Source organism: Xiphophorus couchianus, chromosome 4, assembly GCF_001444195.1.
Source record: "Xiphophorus couchianus chromosome 4, X_couchianus-1.0, whole genome shotgun sequence".
In the NCBI taxonomy this organism is placed as follows: domain Eukaryota; kingdom Metazoa; phylum Chordata; class Actinopteri; order Cyprinodontiformes; family Poeciliidae; genus Xiphophorus; species Xiphophorus couchianus.
In genome coordinates, this window is record NC_040231.1 from 31,196,419 (window position 1) to 31,217,227 (window position 20,809).

General features: G+C 38.8%; 1 protein-coding gene and 1 long non-coding RNA gene across 9 annotated transcripts in view; both read right to left on the reverse strand.

Moving 5' to 3' along the window:
- The window catches only part of LOC114143342 (adhesion G-protein coupled receptor G1-like), a 44,711-nt gene that overhangs the window by 10,236 nt on the left and 13,666 nt on the right, over positions 1-20,809 (reverse strand). For 7 of the 8 annotated variants that reach the window (XM_028015266.1, XM_028015271.1, XM_028015270.1 and 4 more), the window contains 2 exons: positions 20,116-20,272; positions 19,519-19,991 (listed from right to left, as the gene is read on the reverse strand). The exons of the other annotated variant lie outside the window; for it this stretch is intronic. In XM_028015266.1, coding sequence (XP_027871067.1) covers positions 19,888-19,991; positions 20,116-20,272 — 261 coding nt within the window. In that variant the 3' untranslated portion in view covers positions 19,519-19,887. Of the gene's footprint in view, positions 1-19,518; positions 19,992-20,115; positions 20,273-20,809 lie in introns of those variants that run through there. 8 annotated transcript variants of the gene reach the window in all.
- Positions 1,330-6,463, reverse strand: LOC114143346 (uncharacterized). Its single transcript, XR_003595226.1, has 3 exons — positions 6,352-6,463; positions 2,663-2,757; positions 1,330-1,913 (listed from the first exon to the last, which is right to left on the reverse strand). It is a non-coding gene; the product is annotated as an uncharacterized LOC114143346 (long non-coding RNA).

Genomic DNA, 20,809 nt, shown 5'->3' on the forward strand with positions numbered 1-20,809 from the left:
AGATATTATGAGAAAGTTGACATTTGACAGTGTATACAGATGAATTAATGGCTATTTTAATGGCTTTAGAATGGATTGAGGAAACAAGAGAGAGGGAGGTTATAATTTGTTCAGATTCAAGTATTGCATTAATAAGTATTTTAGAACTAAATTCAGAATCAAGGCAAGATATAATATTGGATATTAAACATTCAATTTTTAGGATTAAAAATGATGGGTCTCGGGTTAAATTAGTTTGGATTCCTGCCCACAGTGGAGTAACCGGTTAATGAGCTGGCAGATAATTTTGCTAAGAATGCAGTAAAAAAAGTGTATTGTTGATTTAAATATTAAAATAAGCAAGAATGAGGTTGAAAATTATTAGTAAAATGTATATTAAGGAAACATGGCAGGAACAGTGGGATAGAGGAAGCAATGCAAGATTTTATTATAGCATCCAAAAAAAGTTGGAGAATTTAGGAAATGTAGCAGGAATAAAAAAGAAGAGGATGCTATGTCTAGATTAAGGTTTGGACATGCAGGTTTAAACAGTACTCTTAAAGTAATAAACATAGTACAGGTTTTTGTAGTTATTGTGGAAAATTAGAAACAATACAACATATTTTTTTAGAATGTAGTAAGTATGTTCAGGAAAGGGAGGTGTTAATTAGAGATGGCGGTTTTGCCAACCGCCATAAAAAAAACAAGAAGAAGAAGAAGAAGAAGAGGTGTGTGTGTCTGTTTCCCTACTACATGTCGGCTGCCCAAGTGGCTGGTGTGCTTGATCCGCTCATCTGAATTGTGCCATTTGTACCATCTGTGGCTGGGATTGTGGTTGGGTTTTGGTGCTGTACCTGCCGTGCGTTTCTGCAGCGTTGCTCAGCTGCAGCTGGAGGTTGTTGCGGCTTCCATCTAGCCCTCGCCTGCTGATCCGCTCCCTTCCTGGGTCACCTGTGCTTCCACTCCTGGGTAAGCTACCTGTTTAGATTTTAATTTACTTTACCTGAATCCACGGGTTTTCTAATGAGTGTTTTTGGTTTAAGATTGTTTTGGAGTTGCAGCGCTTGGACGCTCTGCTGTCTTGTCGGTGTTTGTTTGGGCCGCTCTGAAGGAAACCTGTTGCTGCTTGGACAGGCTGAGCGAGCGGGGCCCGACTCCTCTGGCCCCATCGAGAGGCATTGAAATTGGACAACGACAATTTGTTCCACCGTTTGAAGTGTTTGTGTTTTTTCTTTTGCAGTTTGTTTGCTTATCATTGCAATTACTAATGAGTTTGCTTTCTTTTGTTTTGATTTCTAATTTGTTTTCCTTTGCATTGCATGTTTTGTTTGTTCATTTTATTTTTTTTTGGAATAATTTAAAGTGTCCTTATTTCATATGATCCCTTTCTTTTCCAGGGACCCAGTAGTAGGCCTGAAGCCATGTTTTTTTTTTAAAAAAGAGAAATGTTTTAATGAAATTGTTTAAATAAAATATTGTGGACTATTCCGTGTTCTGGTGCATCTTGTTTAAAAAGACCACCCCCTGCTGGTCACATAAAGTTTTGTTTCTATTCACAGTGGAAGCTGGTAGGGGTTCTCTGCCATTTTGTTTAACTATTTATTGGTTAGTCAGGGAGTTCAGGTATTGTACTTCCTTTTCAGTTCTCTTCTAGAAAGTGTTTTTATTTTATAATTAAAAGGGGGATGTTTTGTTTGCTTGTTTGTTTTGGCCTTGGAGACCCTGAAGCTTAAAAGCTTCCCTGTGCTTTTTGTCTACTGTGACTGAGTTTTTACTTGAATTGTAAATTAAACTATATTTTGCTACTGACACCAACTGTTTAGGATACTTTTTTGTGTGTTACACCCAGTGCCAGAATTTACCCTTGGTGCCCTTGGGGTGGGTTGTAGCAGAAGCATTATGTCCTCCTCTAGAATACTTCTCTGTCTGGATCACTGAAAGAAAATTCACAAAAAACAGAAAAAACTACATGCAGCCCCTGTCTAAAGCAACCTCTAATTTATGAACTATCTGAAACAAAGTCACTTAAACTGGCTCTGCTAAGATCACTATCAACAAAAGGACTGCTGGTTAATGAATTCATCACTCAGGTTATTTTCCTGACAGAAATATGGCTGGATGACAATAAACCACCTGTACTAATTGAATCAGAGCCTCCTAATTACAATTTAAGTGAGGATAGAAAACATAAAAGAGGAGGAGGAGTTTCTACACAATATGTCAGGATTCACTAAACTGTAAGGTCTTTTCAGGCCAATTTGACTCTTGAATATCTAGGAATTGAGGTGAACCCCCATGAGCAAGCTCTGATACTAACTCTACACAAAACCCCAAAATATGTGGAACATTCCTTCACTGACTTTAATGAGCAATGACCATGACTGCTTAATAATTGTGGAAGATTTCAACATCCAGGTTGTCAAGCTTGAAGAGAGAAGGGTGAGAAAGCTTTGTGATATTCTTAAAAGCTTTGGTCTCACTCAACATGTTAAACAAGCAAGTTGTTTTCTGTATGCAATAATAATCAAAGCTGCAACAAAAAAAAGGCTTGAACTGCATCACTGCATTTAAGTGAATCTCTACTACATGAGTTTCCCTTTCTGAAATGTGTGACAATAAAATACTGAAATTTTGATATGTGAATGCATACACTATATAGTGCCTGTCAAACATTGGAACATACCTGTTGGTGGTATATGGTTATTATGTTTCATTTTTTCTCCTCTCAGTGAAAGCATGGGTTGGAAGATTATCCACCACAGGCCCCAGCACAATATCCTGTAAAATAGATAAGATTTATTTGTCATTGTCATCAACAGATTACAACGAGATTGAGATTTGCTCGACTCGAGTTAAGATGCAGGTTATGTGTATATACATAATATACAAAGATAAAGAAATAAATGGTACAAAATGAGAAATAAATAGACATCAGAAGATGGTTGCAGCGCCTGGAGGTGTCGCAACAGAATTGACATTTATAACAAAGTGATGTCAAGAGCAGAAGTTCTTATGCCTTTGAATTTAGTGCCATGATTGCCATCGGGTAAAAACTGTTTTTTAGGCGATTTGTCCTGGTTTTTATTGCTCTGTATCTCTTGCCTGATGGCAGCAGCTGGAAGAGACCATGGCCAGGGTGTGAAGAGTCATTTAAAATGTCCAAAACTTTCTTGTGGAGCCTGGAAGTGTAAATCTGTTCCATAGTGGGGAGAGGGCAGCCTATGGTTCTCTCTGCTGCCCTAACAACCCTCTGTAGCGCCTTCTTGTCCGCAGATGTGCTGCTGCCGTACCAGACACACAGACCGTACGTGAGCACACTCTCTATGGAGCAGTGATAGAAGGGCTGCAGCAGGTCTGAGGGGAGACGGTTCTTCTTGAGTATTCTCAGAAAGTACAGTCTCTGCTGTGCCTTCTTCAACAGCTCCTTGGTGTTGGTGCTCCAGGTTAGCTTGTCCTTCAACTCCATGCCCAGAAACCTGAACACTGAGACCCTCTCCACACAGGTCCCACTGATGGTGAGAGGCTGGATGTCCGTTTTGTTCTTCCTGAAGTCGATCACCAGCTCCTTTGCTTTGGAGGTGTTGAGGAGCAGGTTATTGACTTTGCACCACTCTGACAGCCGTTTCACCTCCTCCACCTCCCCCTTCCCGCCTGAGATGAGACCAACAACAGTCGTGTCATCTGCAAACTTTATGATCTTGTTGCTGAAGTGGTTGGAGACACAGTCATGAGTGTAGAGGGTGTAGAGAAGTGGGCTGAGCACGCAACCCTGTGGCGATCCGGTGTTCAGGCTCAGAGCAGTGGAGGTGTGGGGGCCCAGTCTGACCCTCTGGGAGCGACCTGTTAGGAAATTCAGGATCCAACTGCAGGTGGCTGATGGGAGCCCAAGGTTTGCTAGCTTGGACACCAGACATTGGGTAAGTATGGTATTAAATGCTGAGCTGAAGTCCACAAAGAGCATTCTGACGTAGCTCCCCTGCTTCTCTAAGTGGGTCAGGGCAGCATGAAGTGCAGTGGATACAACGTCCTCTGTGGACCTCTTTGCTTTGTAGGCAAATTGGAGAGGGTCCAGCTCAGTAGGCAGGCCAGCGAGGATGTGACTCCGCACCAGTCTCTCGAAGCACTTCATGATGATCGGTGTGAGTGCCACTGGACGGTAGTCGTTCAGTCGAAAAATGGAGACAGTTTGTAAAGAAAAAAACCTTCTGCATGTTTTTGGATTTAGTCATTAGGAGAAACATGTTAAACCACCTTATCTGGAAACAGAATAACAAGCTACATCACCAAACCAAACATAAAACTGTAGAATGTATGCAGAGCTTTACATATATTTCATACTATATTTATAATATATTAATGAAATTGAGCCTGAGTCTAAAGTTTAATAACATTTGGATCAACTATTATTCTTGCTTAGATATTATTTAACATAGACACTATAGTGTTTTCTTTTCATTAGTTGTATTTCTTGGAGTTTACTGCTATTACTCTTTGACTAATAATATACACAAATATGGCACCAATTAATATTATCACTGTATAGGTCATTTCCTTTAACACTGTGTGAATGAATCCTTAGCAACACTATTTAAATATGCCAAAATAAAGATGAACTATCTAGATTTTTTTTACAAACAAAAAACAAAGAACAAGCAGGAAAACTAACAGGAAGAGAAACGCATGGATATTCATACAGTGGAGATGGTGAAAGTTTGGACACAAATACTGTGATTTAGGGTGTATTCAGACCAGATAGTCTAGTAGACTCGGTTCGACTGGAGACTAAAATTGCAACATTTGTTACATTTTCAGAACTGTAGTTTGATTTCACACTGCAGTGCGACAAACGACTAAAACTAACCTGTTCCCCCCGTCGCCTGTGGGGGCGCTGCACCAAGACCTACTGAAGGAATCGACACAAAACCTCTGAAGAAGATCAGCGCAACTTTCTTTTTCACAAAAAGTCAACAAAAACGGATCAGTGTCAGATTTTAGCGATTGTAGGATTTCTTCATTGATGCACATCGCCTGTTAGCCGCTAACGCTAGCGCCGCTCCTGCAGGCGCCGTTACTACGCGGTGGGTCTGTCCACTAAACCAGGCTGTTCCAATGCGGGATGAGCAGGAATCACAAAAATGATCGCAGCGCCTTTATTTCTTACCCAATCTCTATAAACATGGCTTAAATTAAAGCTGAGAAAATTGCTGTTTATAACAAAAGACACAACTTCTGGCCTTTCCAGGATGGACACTGTGCTTTCTAAGTTCACTACTCCATTTTCCTGCAGGTGGCGACAAGATCCTCTCCTGAAACTCCAGGAGCATTGGATTGGAAAATTAAGTTGACCTCATTACATTGATTGATATAAGGAATACACCTTGATCCTGGTTTGTTTAGAATTCTGCAGAAGGAACTTTGTAGTTGCAGGTTCCCCAAGACTGCCGTCAACAACCGAAGCTGGCTGCCTTTGGCATTCCCTTCCTCTTCTACTCTATGTCTCAAGAAGCCAGCTGGAACATGGTTCTATGTCTATATGCTGCCATACCCAGGACCCTGAGACAGTTGGCCCACATGTAAGATTCTGCAACACCTCTTTAACCTTTGCTCAGTCCAGGTTTCCAGTGTGGTGAAACACATCCTGTCTTGTTTTAGCTTATTAAGCTGTTTTCCACTGGTTTCCTATTTTGCCACATATTCTGGTGTATTTAAGAACTTATGTTGCATGTGTATGAAAATGAGAAAAAGAAATGTGTTATCTTTAATGCATGCATTTTGAATAGTGTTTATTGTGAGATCAATGGATTGAAGTTCTCTTGTGTTCTGCTGCATCAGGTCATGATGCATTTCTTTGACATCACCATTGCTTTTTTTTCTATTTGTTTTTTTAAGGATCAATCTATTATTTACAGTGCTCTAAACTGGACATATAATCAGCTAAATTAACCAGTTACTGATGCTGCAATTTTCACTTCCAAGCAGCCAGCATGCTGAAGTGAGTGAAGCACATGCATTGCGTAGTGTGAGATTATCCATCTGCTTGTGTTATGAATCTATTGTCATAATTTCAAAAAAAGGATATCTTAGTCAGGCCCTACAGCCCGTCGTACAGGACATGTGCGAAGAGTGTCGCTTGTTTTTGTCACTTTATTTTGCAAACCTTCATCTGATCGAACAGACAAAACGGCTGATTGTTGTCTTCCAAGATGCTGGAAGATGCATCTTCCAGCCAAGATGCCCTGCACTTGGCTGAAAATTCATAACCAATAATTTTGTCCCCGCTTAGTCAAAGTAAGCAATAGTATTACTCAATTCTGATACTGACATCAAACAGATGAAGTCTTGTTGTTGTGCATATAAAGTACCATAACCTACCTTCTCATGTCGCCGAGTTCTTGTAGCGAGTTTGTCTGGGAAGAGAACGGCTGATGTGACGGAAACCTCCAGGTGCCTGTTGTGCTTTGAAAGCTGAAGCTGGCAGAACGGTTGTGTGACAGCAGGAGGACAAAAAATAATGAGATAAGTCTGAGTTCAAAAGCTTTATTTACATAGTGTATGAGGAAAAAGAGGAAGTGCTCAGATAGCCATTTGCCTTTTGAGTTCCCTGGAGTCATGATACTTAGATGACCATCTTCAAATGAATGAAACTGTTGAGACAAGCTCAAACTTTGTTCACAATGTCAGAAAAGCAACGCACGAACAGGCATGCTTAGTCTGCTTTGAAAGAGTGATAGTGTTAGTGTGACATTTTGGGCAGCTGAACCAGACAATCATCACTTGCAAGTTGTCATATTAAATTACTGAATTAACAGGATTGTCTGTATTGATATGAAAAATCCTCAAACTGTAATTGATTTTTCCATCAGCTGAGCTTAAAATGATGAAAAACTACTTGACCTGTTTTATAAATTAAACTGGTCTGAGAGGAGCAGATTTCTTCAGCCAGTTTTTTGAATGATGTGTTTATGCACCCAGCTGTATATTACAGCCAAGTGAGAGCCTTGCAGTGTCAGTGTGTTTCATGCTTTATCCATCAGCTGATTGACTAGCAGAACATACAGGTGGACTTTCTGCCCAAGGGTCAATACATCTTCAGCACTAAAGGTCAGAGCAGAAGGTTTATCAGGAAGAAAAGTGAACAAAAGACAATTTGAGCTTCACATCATGTTATAATGTTATTCCCTCATCAAAAGCAGACGTGCAGTGTTGCTTTGATTCTTTCATGCATGTTTTAGAAATGTGTTACTCTCCCATGACAACCATTCAGCTGTGCAAAACATCTGGGTGGATCTAACCCCCCGCTCAGCTCCTTCAGACTAGCCAGCAGCAATTGGCAAACACTTGGTGGAATTGTGCATCTGCTGAGCTCATCATAGCAGCTGCTTCCCAGTGAAATGCTGGCAAAAACATTAAGTGGTTAAAAGAGGAGCCATGTTGTGATGACTTCATGAAGGCGGAGTTTCAGAAAGAGCAGAAGTTTCTTAAAGAGACAGAGGCCCAATTTTAAGGTCCTAAATTACAAAGTCAAATTTTTATTGAAGTCATATTTGATATAAACAGCATTTTAAAGCAACTGAATTTAACATAGTTACTAGATTGTTCTACAAAATGATTCTGTGTGACAGGAAAATACATAATGCTGTCTCTTTAAGGGTGACAGGTTTTACATTTTTAAGCTTCAAAAACTCAGCAGATGTGCTGCCACTTCTTATTAGTAGAGATCTTTCTATTAAAACGCAGTTTTATGCTAATTCCAACGTCCCTCCTGACACCGCACTGAAACATTGTCCACGAAAATCGAACAAATGACCAAATGAGCCAACAGTGATATCATATTAAACCTTACATCATATGCTTTCTAGACATACCCGGTTTTGTCAAAGGTTTTTTATTTTATTTTTGTAAATCATAAAAGTACCAAAACCTCCGAACAGATTGTCAAATAGCGAATGAATTATACAAAATAAACCTGACAACTTAGGTATGAAAATAAGGATTAATTTGTGAGCTTTAATATTATATTGGTACCAAACCTGTAGAATCAGTGTGCGTGACGCCCCACGCATATCAACACACGAACGGACCTCGCCCGAGTCGCCCCTTCTAGCTTCTGTAAGCTAAATGTGGCTACGTAGTGAAGCTAGCTAAAAATGAATAACCGGAGTTTTAAGCCTCCCGCGGTTCTAAAAGCGGTGGAGTGACGCCCTCCTGAGCTTTTTACCGTGTGCACGGTTCTAGCGAGGACGCCGGTTTAACAGATTGTTTGTGATTTTCCAAACTGAAAAGCGGACGGATCATCCCGCTGTCTGAACATGACATCTACCGAGCTTCTCCTGAACCCGCGCTAAGACTGCAGGAGAGTTAAACAGTTAAATCTAGTCGAAACTTTTACAAAAGAGGAGAAATGAAGCAAACAAGGTCGCTTCACCTCCTCACCTGAACATGGGGTTGTCCATCCTCCTCCTCCTGTGGATCACACTGGTATGTTTTGCTTCCCTGTCATTATTTAGTATAATAATTTTTAAAAAGCGGATTAGATTCGTTGTTTTTATGGGCCATGGGAATTATGCATAACGACCTGTATATGTGTGGTTTAGGCACATGATGCGCGTTAGCAGATTTGCTCGGTTTTCGATATGAACGGCATGGACAACCGCCCAGGGCATCATCATGTGGGCGGCGGCAGGATGAAGTGACTGTATCTATACTGAAATAATATATTCTGGATACCTTTTATGAAAAACTGTACTTTCTTTGGCACTTTTTCAGATGGTGGGTGGGTAGTAGGGAATTTTCCATGAAAAAAGAAATCTAAAAAACGATCTCTATTTTCAGTCAGCAAAATAAAAAAACTACTAAAGATAGCCATAAGTGAATGTGTTTATCTGATGAAGCAGCCTAATTGACGGAAGTTTCAATGAAATGCATTAAAAAATAAACATTTTGGTGCAAGTCAAAAATTCCCTAAAATTAGATATTTTAAAAAAACAAACAATAAATCCCTATTTCTTACCACCAATATCAAGGAAACTATTAAAGATGGCCTAAATGGATGCCTTTATGTTATTCAGCAGCCTAATTTATCTTTAGTAGAGACGTTTTGTTTAAATCTGATGATAGATACAAATTTGAAGAGCGGTCAAAAAATACTCAACTTTGTCAATTTTTGAATTTTTTTTCCGTCGGTCAAATTAGCTTTGGTAGCATTTTTGTGGCCTAATAAATCTTTATCAAACAGTCCCAAAACTCTACAAAAAATTGAGTTTGTTAAGATCACATAGTTGACTGGAATAAATAGCTTTTGGGGCTTGGTTTTGTTGTGATTTAAACTCGACGGACCAAAAGCATGTGAGCACACGAACAGGAAATCAGCCACACAGAATAATCAGAGTTTACTTATTTAATTCTTTTTTAGCGCTAGAAAAGAGAGACGCTTACCCTCACAGGCTAATTTGTTGTGAAGTGAATATAACCGAAATTATACAGCATCTGATCAAAAACGGAAAAATCATTGGTTATATCTAAAAACACGCCCAGTGGTTGTCTGATGTCGTACGTCAGCTAAGTCATGCCCAGTGATCACCTGATGTGTTACGTCAGCTAAAGTTTCTATTTCTACAAAGGCCTTTGTATAAAAGTGAAGAATTCCACGTGTGTAACAAACTGTGTGTACGTGTCCTTGATAAGCATCTCAACAGTTTCAACATATATTTTTTAATATGGAATCCCAAAAATGCCATGTCTGCTGTTAGGGTCAATATTGAAATTTGTTTTATTTTTCAAAATAACCAGATCCAGACGGTCAGTTAGGATCGCCGCCACAGCTAGAGGACTAGACTGACGTTTCCTTCTGTGCAGTCCTGTTCTGTTTAGGATCCTGCTCAGAGTGCGCATGCTATTAATGGTTTAATCCACAGTGCAAAGCAGCATCTGTATCTCTCCATGTATTAGACCAAACATGAAGGGAAACTTGACCAAGGGAAACTAGAACAGTTAGCCACTGTACTAGTCTAGCATAAAACCGCCACTTCCTGGACATACAATTATCACGTTTAATTGTACGTGATACAATTAAACGTATCACGTACGTCTAATACGACGTAATAATACGTCTTATTAGACGTACTTGTTAAGTACGTCTAATAAGATGTAATAGACGTACTTATTACGTCTAAGACGTGATAAGTACGATAAGTACGTCTTAGACGTAAGACGTACTTATCTTACATGTAAGTATCACGCTATAACGTGATAGCACTCAAAATATTTATAATGTGCTTCAATACAAATCAAACCAAAATTAATACTGTTCCATCTGAGGACAGTCGGGAATAAAACCCACTTACGTTTTTCAGTTGAATGTGTTTGGCTCATTTGTCTACACTGGGCCACACATATATACTAGCATGAACACCAACACAGGCTTAAAGATAAAAAAGTGTATAACACCCCCAGCCCCAAATGAAGGATTGTGGCTTTACTGATGAACAGTGAGGTTTATTGGAAGTAAACCCTGAAGTAAATACACACACACAAAAAGCACAGTGTAAGCTACAAAAACACACTCTTACAACCAGAATGTTTCAACTAAAAATAATGTTCACCTCTAAAAATATCAACTCTAATTCAAAACTATGCCCTAGTGTTTATATACAACAAATTTACAATTTCAATCGATTAAAAAATTAGAACCATCCTTATTTACAAAAGAAACATACCTTGTGCTTCTATCAAGGGGGCCGTTAATAACAAGACACATTTTAACACGTTGTTGTAACTTGTCTTCTGTTCCTTTCTGTCGTTAAGCTGCCATTCTACAACATATATAGAGCAAAATAAAAATAAAATAACATCAAATCAAAAACTGGAAGTCATATGTTATACAAAATAAAATGAGATAAAGGAAAAAAGCGCTATAGATGTCTAAATGACAAATGGCCACAGTTTAACCTGAGTTCCTCAAACACGTTTTGATGAGGAAAACAGTGTTGAGCAGATTTAATGGGAAACCAGGTGATTGTGTTTTGCACATTGTTAAGCCTATTTAAATTACAGCCACATTGGCTGAAGCTGGTCTAAATTGTTGGGAAAAGTTTCATTTGTCTTAATATGAATGAATTTATTTGGAAATGTTTTAATGGTTTGAAACATCTCCTTTACTAGAAGGTGTGAATCACTTCAGAGCTTTTCCTGGTTGCCATAGCAATAGCAACTAATGTTACACTTCTGACTGATGATGTCACTAGGATCACTATTGTGTCATAGATCCTATGACATCGGCTCTGAAACCTCTTGAATAGTTTACTTGTGTTCTAAAGTCAGACCTGCAGAAGCCAGCGAATTTATAGTGAGTTGTAATCTTTTCATCGTGAGACAGAAACGAAAGATGGATTCCAGTCGATTACTGAAGAGGATTATTCCTGTGTTTAGGACAAAGAAGACCGGACCAAGTAAAGATTTGAACCGACTACAAGAACAGGATGAACCTTTAGATACCTTCCTGTCAAATGTACCTAAATTTACTCAAGATGTGGAAGTAATTGCTCAGGATTCAGAACTTCGATATGCACAAGAGGAGGAGCAGAGATATCAAGCTATCATTCGAAAATCACAGAAGAAAAGACCGAGCACAAGAAAACGAACTGCTTACGAAAGGGAGATGGTTAGTGAAGGCAATGATTCGGAATATGTGCATCCAGAGAGGGAGAAAAAAGTTCCTGGAAAGGATCAATTTGAACACAGGCGTAAGACGATGGCCTATGTAAATCTGGAGGACATAAAGAGAAGAGAAGCTGCCAAAGATGCCTTAGAGGAGGAAAAGTATCATAAAGAAATGGCCAAGAGGGAGTTTGCCCAAAAATTACTTGACAAACAGGAGAAGGAAAAGAAAATTGAAATGCAAAAGTCTTTGACTGCAGCATGGGATAATCAAGTTGAATATAAACAGCAGAGGATGATGGGAATGGACCAGGTTAGAAAGCAAGGATATTATTCCTTGACCAAATCAGAAAGGTTACATCGAATGGAGGATTGTAAGAAGAATGTTTATGATAATCTGGATAATATCAAGAAAAAAGAAGCTGCCAGCTACATTGTTTTAGAGGAAAAGCGATGCAAAGAGAGGGCTAAGCAGCAGCTAGGCCAACAGATACGAGAGGAACAGGAGAGGAAAAAGAAAGCTGATTTGAAAAAGTCTCTGGCTGACACATGGGATGCTCAGATTCAAGAAAAACAACAGAAGAAGAAGGAAAAGGCTGAAGTTGAAAGGCAACAAATGGCTGCCATAATGGAGTCAGACAGACGGCAACAAATTGAGGAAATTGAGATGAGGAGACGGAAGAAAGAGACATACAGGAAATGTATGGAAATGGAAATGTACGGGACTGAAAGGCAAGCGGTGCTTCCTGGATATAGAGCTGAGGAAGTTGGAGCCAGGAGAGAAAAGAAGGAGGCTCAGCAGATCCTGAAGACACAGGACAACATTAGTGAACAAAGAAGAGCTGTTCCATATAAATCGGTTGTTCAAGATCATGAGATTGACTGCAACGTTCCTGTTAAGGACAGAATTCGTGAAATCCGTAAAAAAATAGTGTACGACCAACTGTCATTAAAAAAGAAAGAAGAAGATACCAAAAGGACTTTAATGGAAGATAAGTTAATGAAAGACATTAAACATCGGGAAGCTGCAGAGATAAAGCGTGAAAAACTGGAGAAAGAGAAAAAAGCTGCAGCTACCAAGTCTATGACTGATTCATGGGATTCTCAGATACAGCGCAAACAGCTGGAGAAAAAGAAACTTTGTGACTTTGAAAGGAAAGACATGCTTTCCTTAATCGAATTGGATAGAGTGTGTGGAGGTGAAAATAAAAGAATCCAGCTTGATATAAAACAGCCGATTTATCATGAAGTTTGGACGACTCTGCCAGCAGCAGAACCAGGGAGAAGTAGCTCCAAGTCCTGTGTGGAAACTGCTGATAAACATGATGCAAAACCTAGCAGTGCTAACAGACCTTTACTGAGTCGACAGAAAGTTATCAGTACCAAACCTGTCAAACTTCCCTCTCTGAACTCCGACTCAGCGCACCTCCCTGAGAATTGCCAACACAAAAATGTAAAACTCCCATCCATTTCCAGGCCCAAATGAAGAATTTGTTTCTCAGTTGGCCAAGGAATGTGATGGGATTCCCCTGGAGGATCTGAACCAAGTGGCTGAGGAGAGGGAAGTCTGGGCCTCCATACTTAGGCTGCTGCCCCCACGACCTGGATGGATGGATGGATGGATGGATGGATGAATGGATGGATGGACGGCTGGATGGATGGCTCTTCAAACCAGTCTTTCCTTTTCTCTTCTGCCTGTCTGTGAAAACAGCAGCTTTCACTTATCGTTTACATAACATCTTTGTAAGATTGTCTGTTAGCTACGTCAGACATATGAGGCCTTAGCTTTGAAGGTAGCATACAGGGTATTAGTAAGTTTAAGTCATTTGAACGAAAGGTTTTCTCTGGGTGCTCCAGTTTCCCTACAAAAATAGATAGATAGATAGATAGATAGATAGATATTGTCTGTAATTTTCTTTATTAGTAAAATTAAGTAATCCTACTTAATCAAATACAAGTTTTCTCTGGGTGCTCCAGTTTCTCTACAAACACAAATGACAGACATACAGACAGACAGATAGATATTGTCTGTAATTTTGTCTATTAGTTAAATAATTCTACTTTAAACATAAATTCTTTGCAGGTCTCAACAAACAGGATGGATGGATGGAGAGATTTAGAGCAACTTTGCATTAAAAGTGTCATTTTTATGATATTTTTAATATCATAATAATGACATTAAAAGACAGAACAGAACTGTATTGAATTGAATATATATATATACATATATATATATATATGTGTGTGTGTGTGTGTGTGTATGTGTGTAATGATGACATTAAAAGTGTCATTATTATGACACATTAAAATTAAAAGGCCTCACACAACTTATAAGATATATATATATATATATATATATATATATATATATATATTTAAGGTCATTACATGACAAAAGGTCATTAAGTTGAGAATTTTCCACAGGAGACAAGTGTTCCTCAGTCAGATCAAATGACACTTGGAGCTGTTGATTGCATTGACTTGAGTTGGTGGTAATGCGAGTTTGATCCATGTCTACGCGACATATAAGGTTTGGCTGAAATGGAGTACAGTCCAGAACAACATCCTCTTTAAAGACAGGGAAAAACTGGCCTAGTTCCATCCCAGGTTGTAACCTAACAGGTCCATTGGGTGGCTTCAGAAGACAAACAATAGTAAAACCATTTTTAGCTGTGGATAGAGTACCTGCCACAGAAATGCCATCCAAGTCCAACTGGTAAGGCTCAAGACAGCCATCATAGATATCAGGAATGTCCACAGTTACCATCGGGGAGCTTCATAACATTTCACAGTTGACTTCACAATGTGGTGGAACCATCATACATTCTGTTAAACAGTTCAAGGGAGCCAACTGGGTTTTTCTGATTAGAGGAATATCTGCTCCATATAAATTGCAGATTCCCCAACCAAAATCCAGAACTGCATTATGGAGTTGTAGAAAGTCCATGCCAAGGAGAGTGCCTTCACTGACATTCCTCATCACATGTACATCATGGTGTAAGGTATGTGAGCCCATCTTAAGAGTCACTTCAATGGTGCCTAACGTGTCTAAACTGTGGCCCGTCACTGCTTTTGATAAGACAAAGTTTTTTTTCAAGGGTCTTTTAGCTAGTGCAGGAATAGTTATTCTGTTTTTTTTTATTTATAAATTAAATGTGGGAGCCTGAATCCAACATAATGTGTGTGTCAGACCCCTCTAAGATCCCATTAATATATGAGGTAAGAGGTGTTTCACTTACTGCTGCCATCATAGTGCTAGGTTCTGGAGATAAGACAGAGGTAGTGATTTTTGGCAGATCCACTGTCTTTGCCACCAATCTTTGCTCTTTGGCCCAGTATGTCAAGCCGGTTATCATAAATTTAGGGGTCAAGATGGATGCTGGTCTTAAGCTGGAAACACACATTAGAGCCGTGGTAAAATCCAGCTTTTTCCACTTAAGGCAGCTAGCCAAAGTAAAACCTATTCTTCCCAGACAGCACCTCGAAACAGTGATCCATGCATTTGTGACCACACTGCTGGATTACTGTAATGCACTTTATACACGAGTCAATGATTTATACATTTCCCAGCTTCAGAGGGTACAAAATGCTGCTTCACATCTTTTAACAGGTACACGGACATTTGACCATATTTCCCCTATATTAGCTTCCTTACACTGGTTACCCATCAGACCCATGGGTAACCATCATCTCAGACTGTAACAGTGAATCCTATGGTTCAGCTCACCTGATCAACCACTATTTGAACCCCCTCTCAAACAAACACCCTAGCTATATTAAAGACACAAATGATTTCCTACAAAAGATAAACACACACCATCACAGGACAGAGCCTCCTATTCACAATGGATGTAGAAAGTCTATACACAAACACAGACACATCCAAAGGGTTGGAAGCAATCCGAGAATGCCTCCAGGAAAACCCAGATTCCACTCGACCGGATGAAATTATTTTTGAACTTCTAAAAATTAATCTGGAGAGAAATGATTTCTTATTTGATGACAAATGGTTCCTACAAATAAAAGGAACAGCCATGGGGAAAAGGTTTTCACCAGCCTATGCCAATATTCATATGGCAAAATGGGAAAAAGAAGCCTTTCAAAAATGCACCAAACTACCAGAGGCCTATTATAGATATCTTGATATCTGGGGAGTTTGGAATCACGACCAGGAGGATTTAGATCATTTCATACATACATTAAACAACCATCACCCATCTATTAAAATTAAACCTACAATTGACTTGAAACAAGTGGTTTTCCTGGCCACAATTACCTACAAAGGTGATGAGTTCCCTAAAACAGGAAAACTGGACACCAAAATACACTTTAAACCAACGGATTCACACCAACTTCTCCATAAAGAAAACTTTCACCCCAAACACACATTCAAAGGCATCCTCAGGTCACAACTCATTAGATACAAAAGAATCTGTTCTAATGTTGCAGACAGGGAGGAAGCTACACGTATACTCTTCCAAGCCTTGAGGAAGCGGAAATACCTGAGATCCCTTCTATATAAAGTTAAGAAAGAAATCTTCCATGAAAACAACACAAACAAGAACATAGACACAAGCATACATATAATCCCACCCACAGGCCCATACTCTCATTTCACTATTAAAAACCACAAAGGAATCAGAGACAATTTTAAACAACTTCAAAATTCAGCCGAAATCATAAACCTACCCAAATACACCACAAACCATATATCCGAAGCACGACTAACAGCAAACGCTGGCCCATCTCCCCAAGGATTACCAAAAAACACGAAAACCTGGTTTACGTAATTTGGTGTAAAAAATGCAAAAAACTGTTTATTGGAGAAACAGGCAACTCACTAAACACACGCCTCCAAGCACACAGAACGAACATTAAAAACAACAGAAAAACAGAAACTAGTCTAGTTCAACACTTCCAAACGGACTGAATGTTTTGTTTTTAACATAATCTTTGCTCATCTTGCGGGCCATGGTAACGAACGAGGTAATTAGTCCAACGTTTAGAAACTACAGCGGCTGTAATGCGCCACAGCAAAGGTAAACAAAGGTAAAATAACCCAAACAGGTGATCAACTCAAAACCACTCCCACCTTTTTACTCACTCTCTCTCTCTCTCTTTTTAACAGCACACCTGTTACCGTGGCAACCGCCTGCGCCCGCAAGACGAGCAAAGATTACGTTAAAAACATAACATTCAGTCCTTTACAATATCAAGTTTCCAGGCTTGATATTTATTTCTCAATTATTAATCAGCGCGTCCCTGAACACAGCGATGGTTGACTGACTAGCTGTACTTGGTGCTAACGTGGCTAACAAGAGTAACAGTTTAGTCCGAAGCCTTTTCTGCTAAAATAAAATCTTTAGTGTATGTCAGATACAGACACATTGCATATTGATCTGTTTAGCTAACGTAAGACTGTGTAGCAGACAGGCTTCAAGGTGTAGAAGTTGTATCAGTTCTGCCATTATGCTGTACTTAGCTAACGGGAAGCTAAGTGTGTTTGTGAGACGGCCACGCACGTGGCCACGTAGAATGGGCATCAGCCAATGAACAGCAGCCCCTGTGGTAAGGTCCATTGTTCTACACCTCAAAATAATTGCTGCTTCTTAATGAACTTAAATCACCGTAGCCTACTGACATAACAAAAACAAGAAAAAAAATTATGCAAATGCAATTATGCAAATGCCTAAATATTAAATAAATAAAAAGGGTGGAGGGTGGCATTGGGGAGCTAAAAGGTAATAGTATTTTACCTTTTTTTAAAAATTAAACTTAGTTACATGATGGGTCAGTTACATCATTCTATACAGTATGAAGGCAGATTTTATGTATTCCACTTGTGAGTAAATTCTGCTGAACTGTGCCTCACTGCTAATGAACATTTTTTTATCTTCAAAAACGTTCTTACAGTATTAAGCCACTGCGATGTAGTCGGAGGTGTAGGAGTTTTCCAGAGGAGTAAAATACAGCGCCTGGCGAATAGAAAACAGAAAGCCAAGATCTCACCCTGCTGGGGGGACATGTTAAGTGTGGTCACTGTTAGTGGATCACTTTGGATCTGGATTCTAAAATCCCCTGTGAGTATGGAAAAAAAATTACTCCAAAATTGATGTAAGCTGGCGAAGGCCTGTTGTAAAATATTTAGACTTAGAACCAGATTTAATAGAAGTCATAGGAAATACATGAATAATTAGTTCAGACAGATTACAAAAGTGATTTGGGAATATCAGTTAGTTATATTTAGAATTTCTTGGTATGCAGTTTTTGAACTAACAGAGTTTTATTCGAAACAAGAAATTGAACTGTGAGAACTGTGTTTGCTGTTAAACTGTAGTCGTCTCAGCAGTTTCTTTCTGTTATTTTTCTGGGGGGGGATTTTATTCCTCTGTTGTTTGTTTCTCTGATTGGTCCTCTGCAGTGTCTGTTCGGCTACTACTTTCTATTTTTCTCGTTCTTCTTATTAAATCAGGGCTGTCAAACTCAATTGCACAGGGGGCCAAAATTCAAAACACACTTTAGGTCGCGGGCCAAACAGAATAAACATTTATCGAAGACACTAAAACTAAATGTTTCTTTTAACATAAATATGAATAAAAACAGACAGGAATGTCCTGTAATAAATACACTTAAACTTTAAATAACTTAAAATATCTTGCTCTCCATAAAAATCTATCCTGTCAAAATTACACAAGTTAGAAATATGAACAGGCTGCAAAAGATGCCTGGAAAAAAAAACAACCTGGAAATATAAATAAAATTTGTGCTTTTCAGCAATAACAAATCAAAACATTCAGTTTTCTTTGCTCTTATGCCACTTTGTCAGAGCTGGATGTTTGGCGTGAGGTTCTGTGTTGTGGAGATTCTCAGGATGTTCGACTGCCCTTACAAAAAAATTCAATGAAATTCACATGTGATCACATGTTCCCATTTTCCACATGTGATAAAGTATTTTGTTCATGTGATCCATGGTTTAGTCAGCATGTGATCACATATTTCTCACATGTGCCTTAGTTTATGTGCCTCTGGCATAACTTAAATAAATGTTAAGTTATGCCAGAGGCACAAACTTCAACTTTAAGACAAAGCGACACTTATATTTATGTGTTAATAGAAATATTTGACAATGTAAAAAAAAATAACTACAAAAATAACCAACTGGTGTGAAATAAAAGTTTAAAGTGCTTTATAAAATAAAATAATACAAAATAAAGGGTTTAAGTCTGAGCTATTATATATGAAGCCTAGGCGTAAATTCAATCTGGAAGACTCTACAGGCCTGATTTGTAATCGTACACCCAAAAATAAGCTCATGCTTTAGTTGGGCATTTACACTTTATTAGCTGGCTCGTGTCATGATGAGTCAAATAACTTTCCCTGACAACAAGAGCCGATTCATTTTGACCTCTGGGATGAGATTGTACTACTTATAAACTGTTTATGATTTCTCACCCAAAGATGGAAGGTGGTGGCGATGAATGACTCATGCAGAGCGTATGATTTGGACTCTCACTGGAAGAAAGAAGAGTTTGTGTGTGGCATTCCAACTTAAAATGCCACACACCTAAAGTGCCGGGAGAGAGTGAAGAAAAGTTGTTTTGTGGGAAGAGGTTATGATGATGTACACCTGGATGTGTTGAGCTCCCAGAATTATAGACAGAACAAATTTCTAATAGGTTCTTTACCGACTAATGATCTTTAACCAGCTCTCCACTGTCAAGTCTCATTTAACCCGGTTAACGTCTGCTTCAGTTCTAGTCAGGTTGTGAGCTGATTATTTTGCCATACAATATAGATACAAATCTATCTATATTGTGGCACTTTATATTTTATTTTTTGGAACCTCTGAACCTCTGGAAAAGATAATGAGGAGATACACTAATATCCACGCATGACGTTTATTGATAAGAAAAACCAAATCAAAGAAATAGAGTGCACATCATAATGTTATGTGAAGTGAAACTGAGAGAACGTTGACCAGAGCTGCACCGTTTCTCGCTAAAATGACGGGATATCAAAGACTCAAAGGATGGAAAAACCACAAGTATTTAAACCAAAAGCTTGGAGAATTCTTTCAAAGTAAGCTTAAAAAAACTACACTATTACAGAATTTTACTTTGAATAAAATGACATAGAACTATTCATAGCACCCGTTTTTTGAAAAATATATATAGATATTTACAACAAAAAACAACAACAAAACTAAGAGACGTAAAATGGCAGGAATGTGTAAATCCTCCAAGCACTTTAAATTCAGATTTTAGAGCTTTTTGTTTCAGAACTTGACTTCCCAGTTCCCAGTTCAACTTCTTTGGACCTTTTCCACGACAACACAAAGTAAATGGAGATGGAGAAACCTGTGAAATACAAGAAAATTACATTTATACTGTATAGAAGAAAATAACCAAGGAATTTATAAATGACACTGAGAGACTAATAATACAGTATACATTTTTAAATAGTGCTTTAATCTCTTCAAACCTTGCAAAGAGTTCAGTATGCAGAAGCTGTAGAGGCCGGGAGTTTCGAGGTGACCAAACGAGAAGAAGATCAGGCACCAGGCCAGTCCCAGCAGGACCGTGAGTGTCAGCAGGGTGCAAATTTCCTGCTTGGCTTGATGATGCCGCCTCTGTCCGTGCTAATTCCCAAGACATGAACAAACACACACACACACACACACTGCAGGTTATATTTAATAAATATGCTGACATACAACTATGGTGAGAGTTAAACTCAATCATAAAGTCAGACGAAATTTACAAAAACAACCAGGTCAGACTGAAATTAAATGAACAATTTTCTGATCTTCAAGTCCCATCAGTAAAAAAAATTAAGAAAAGAAAATATATAAAGGTCGACCTGGACTGTAAGTGGAATAACTTTAGGAATTGTCCAATGGGATGGATACTTTGTCCATGTTGATGAGACAATCAGGTGACACGCCATGTTCTAGCCTAATCATTGCCTTCCTACGCTATTCCACTTGATTCGCATCTCTCTTCAGTGCTAAATCTGGGATTTCTCCCATTGAACTCAATTTCCTGGTAGAATTTCAATCTGGCCAATTAGCAAACAGTAGAAGTCAATGATGACATAGATTTTCTAGGTTGTTTTAGAATTGTTGTTTGCCTGTAGTTTCAATGGCAGTGGAGGAAATGAACGAAGCCAATCAGTC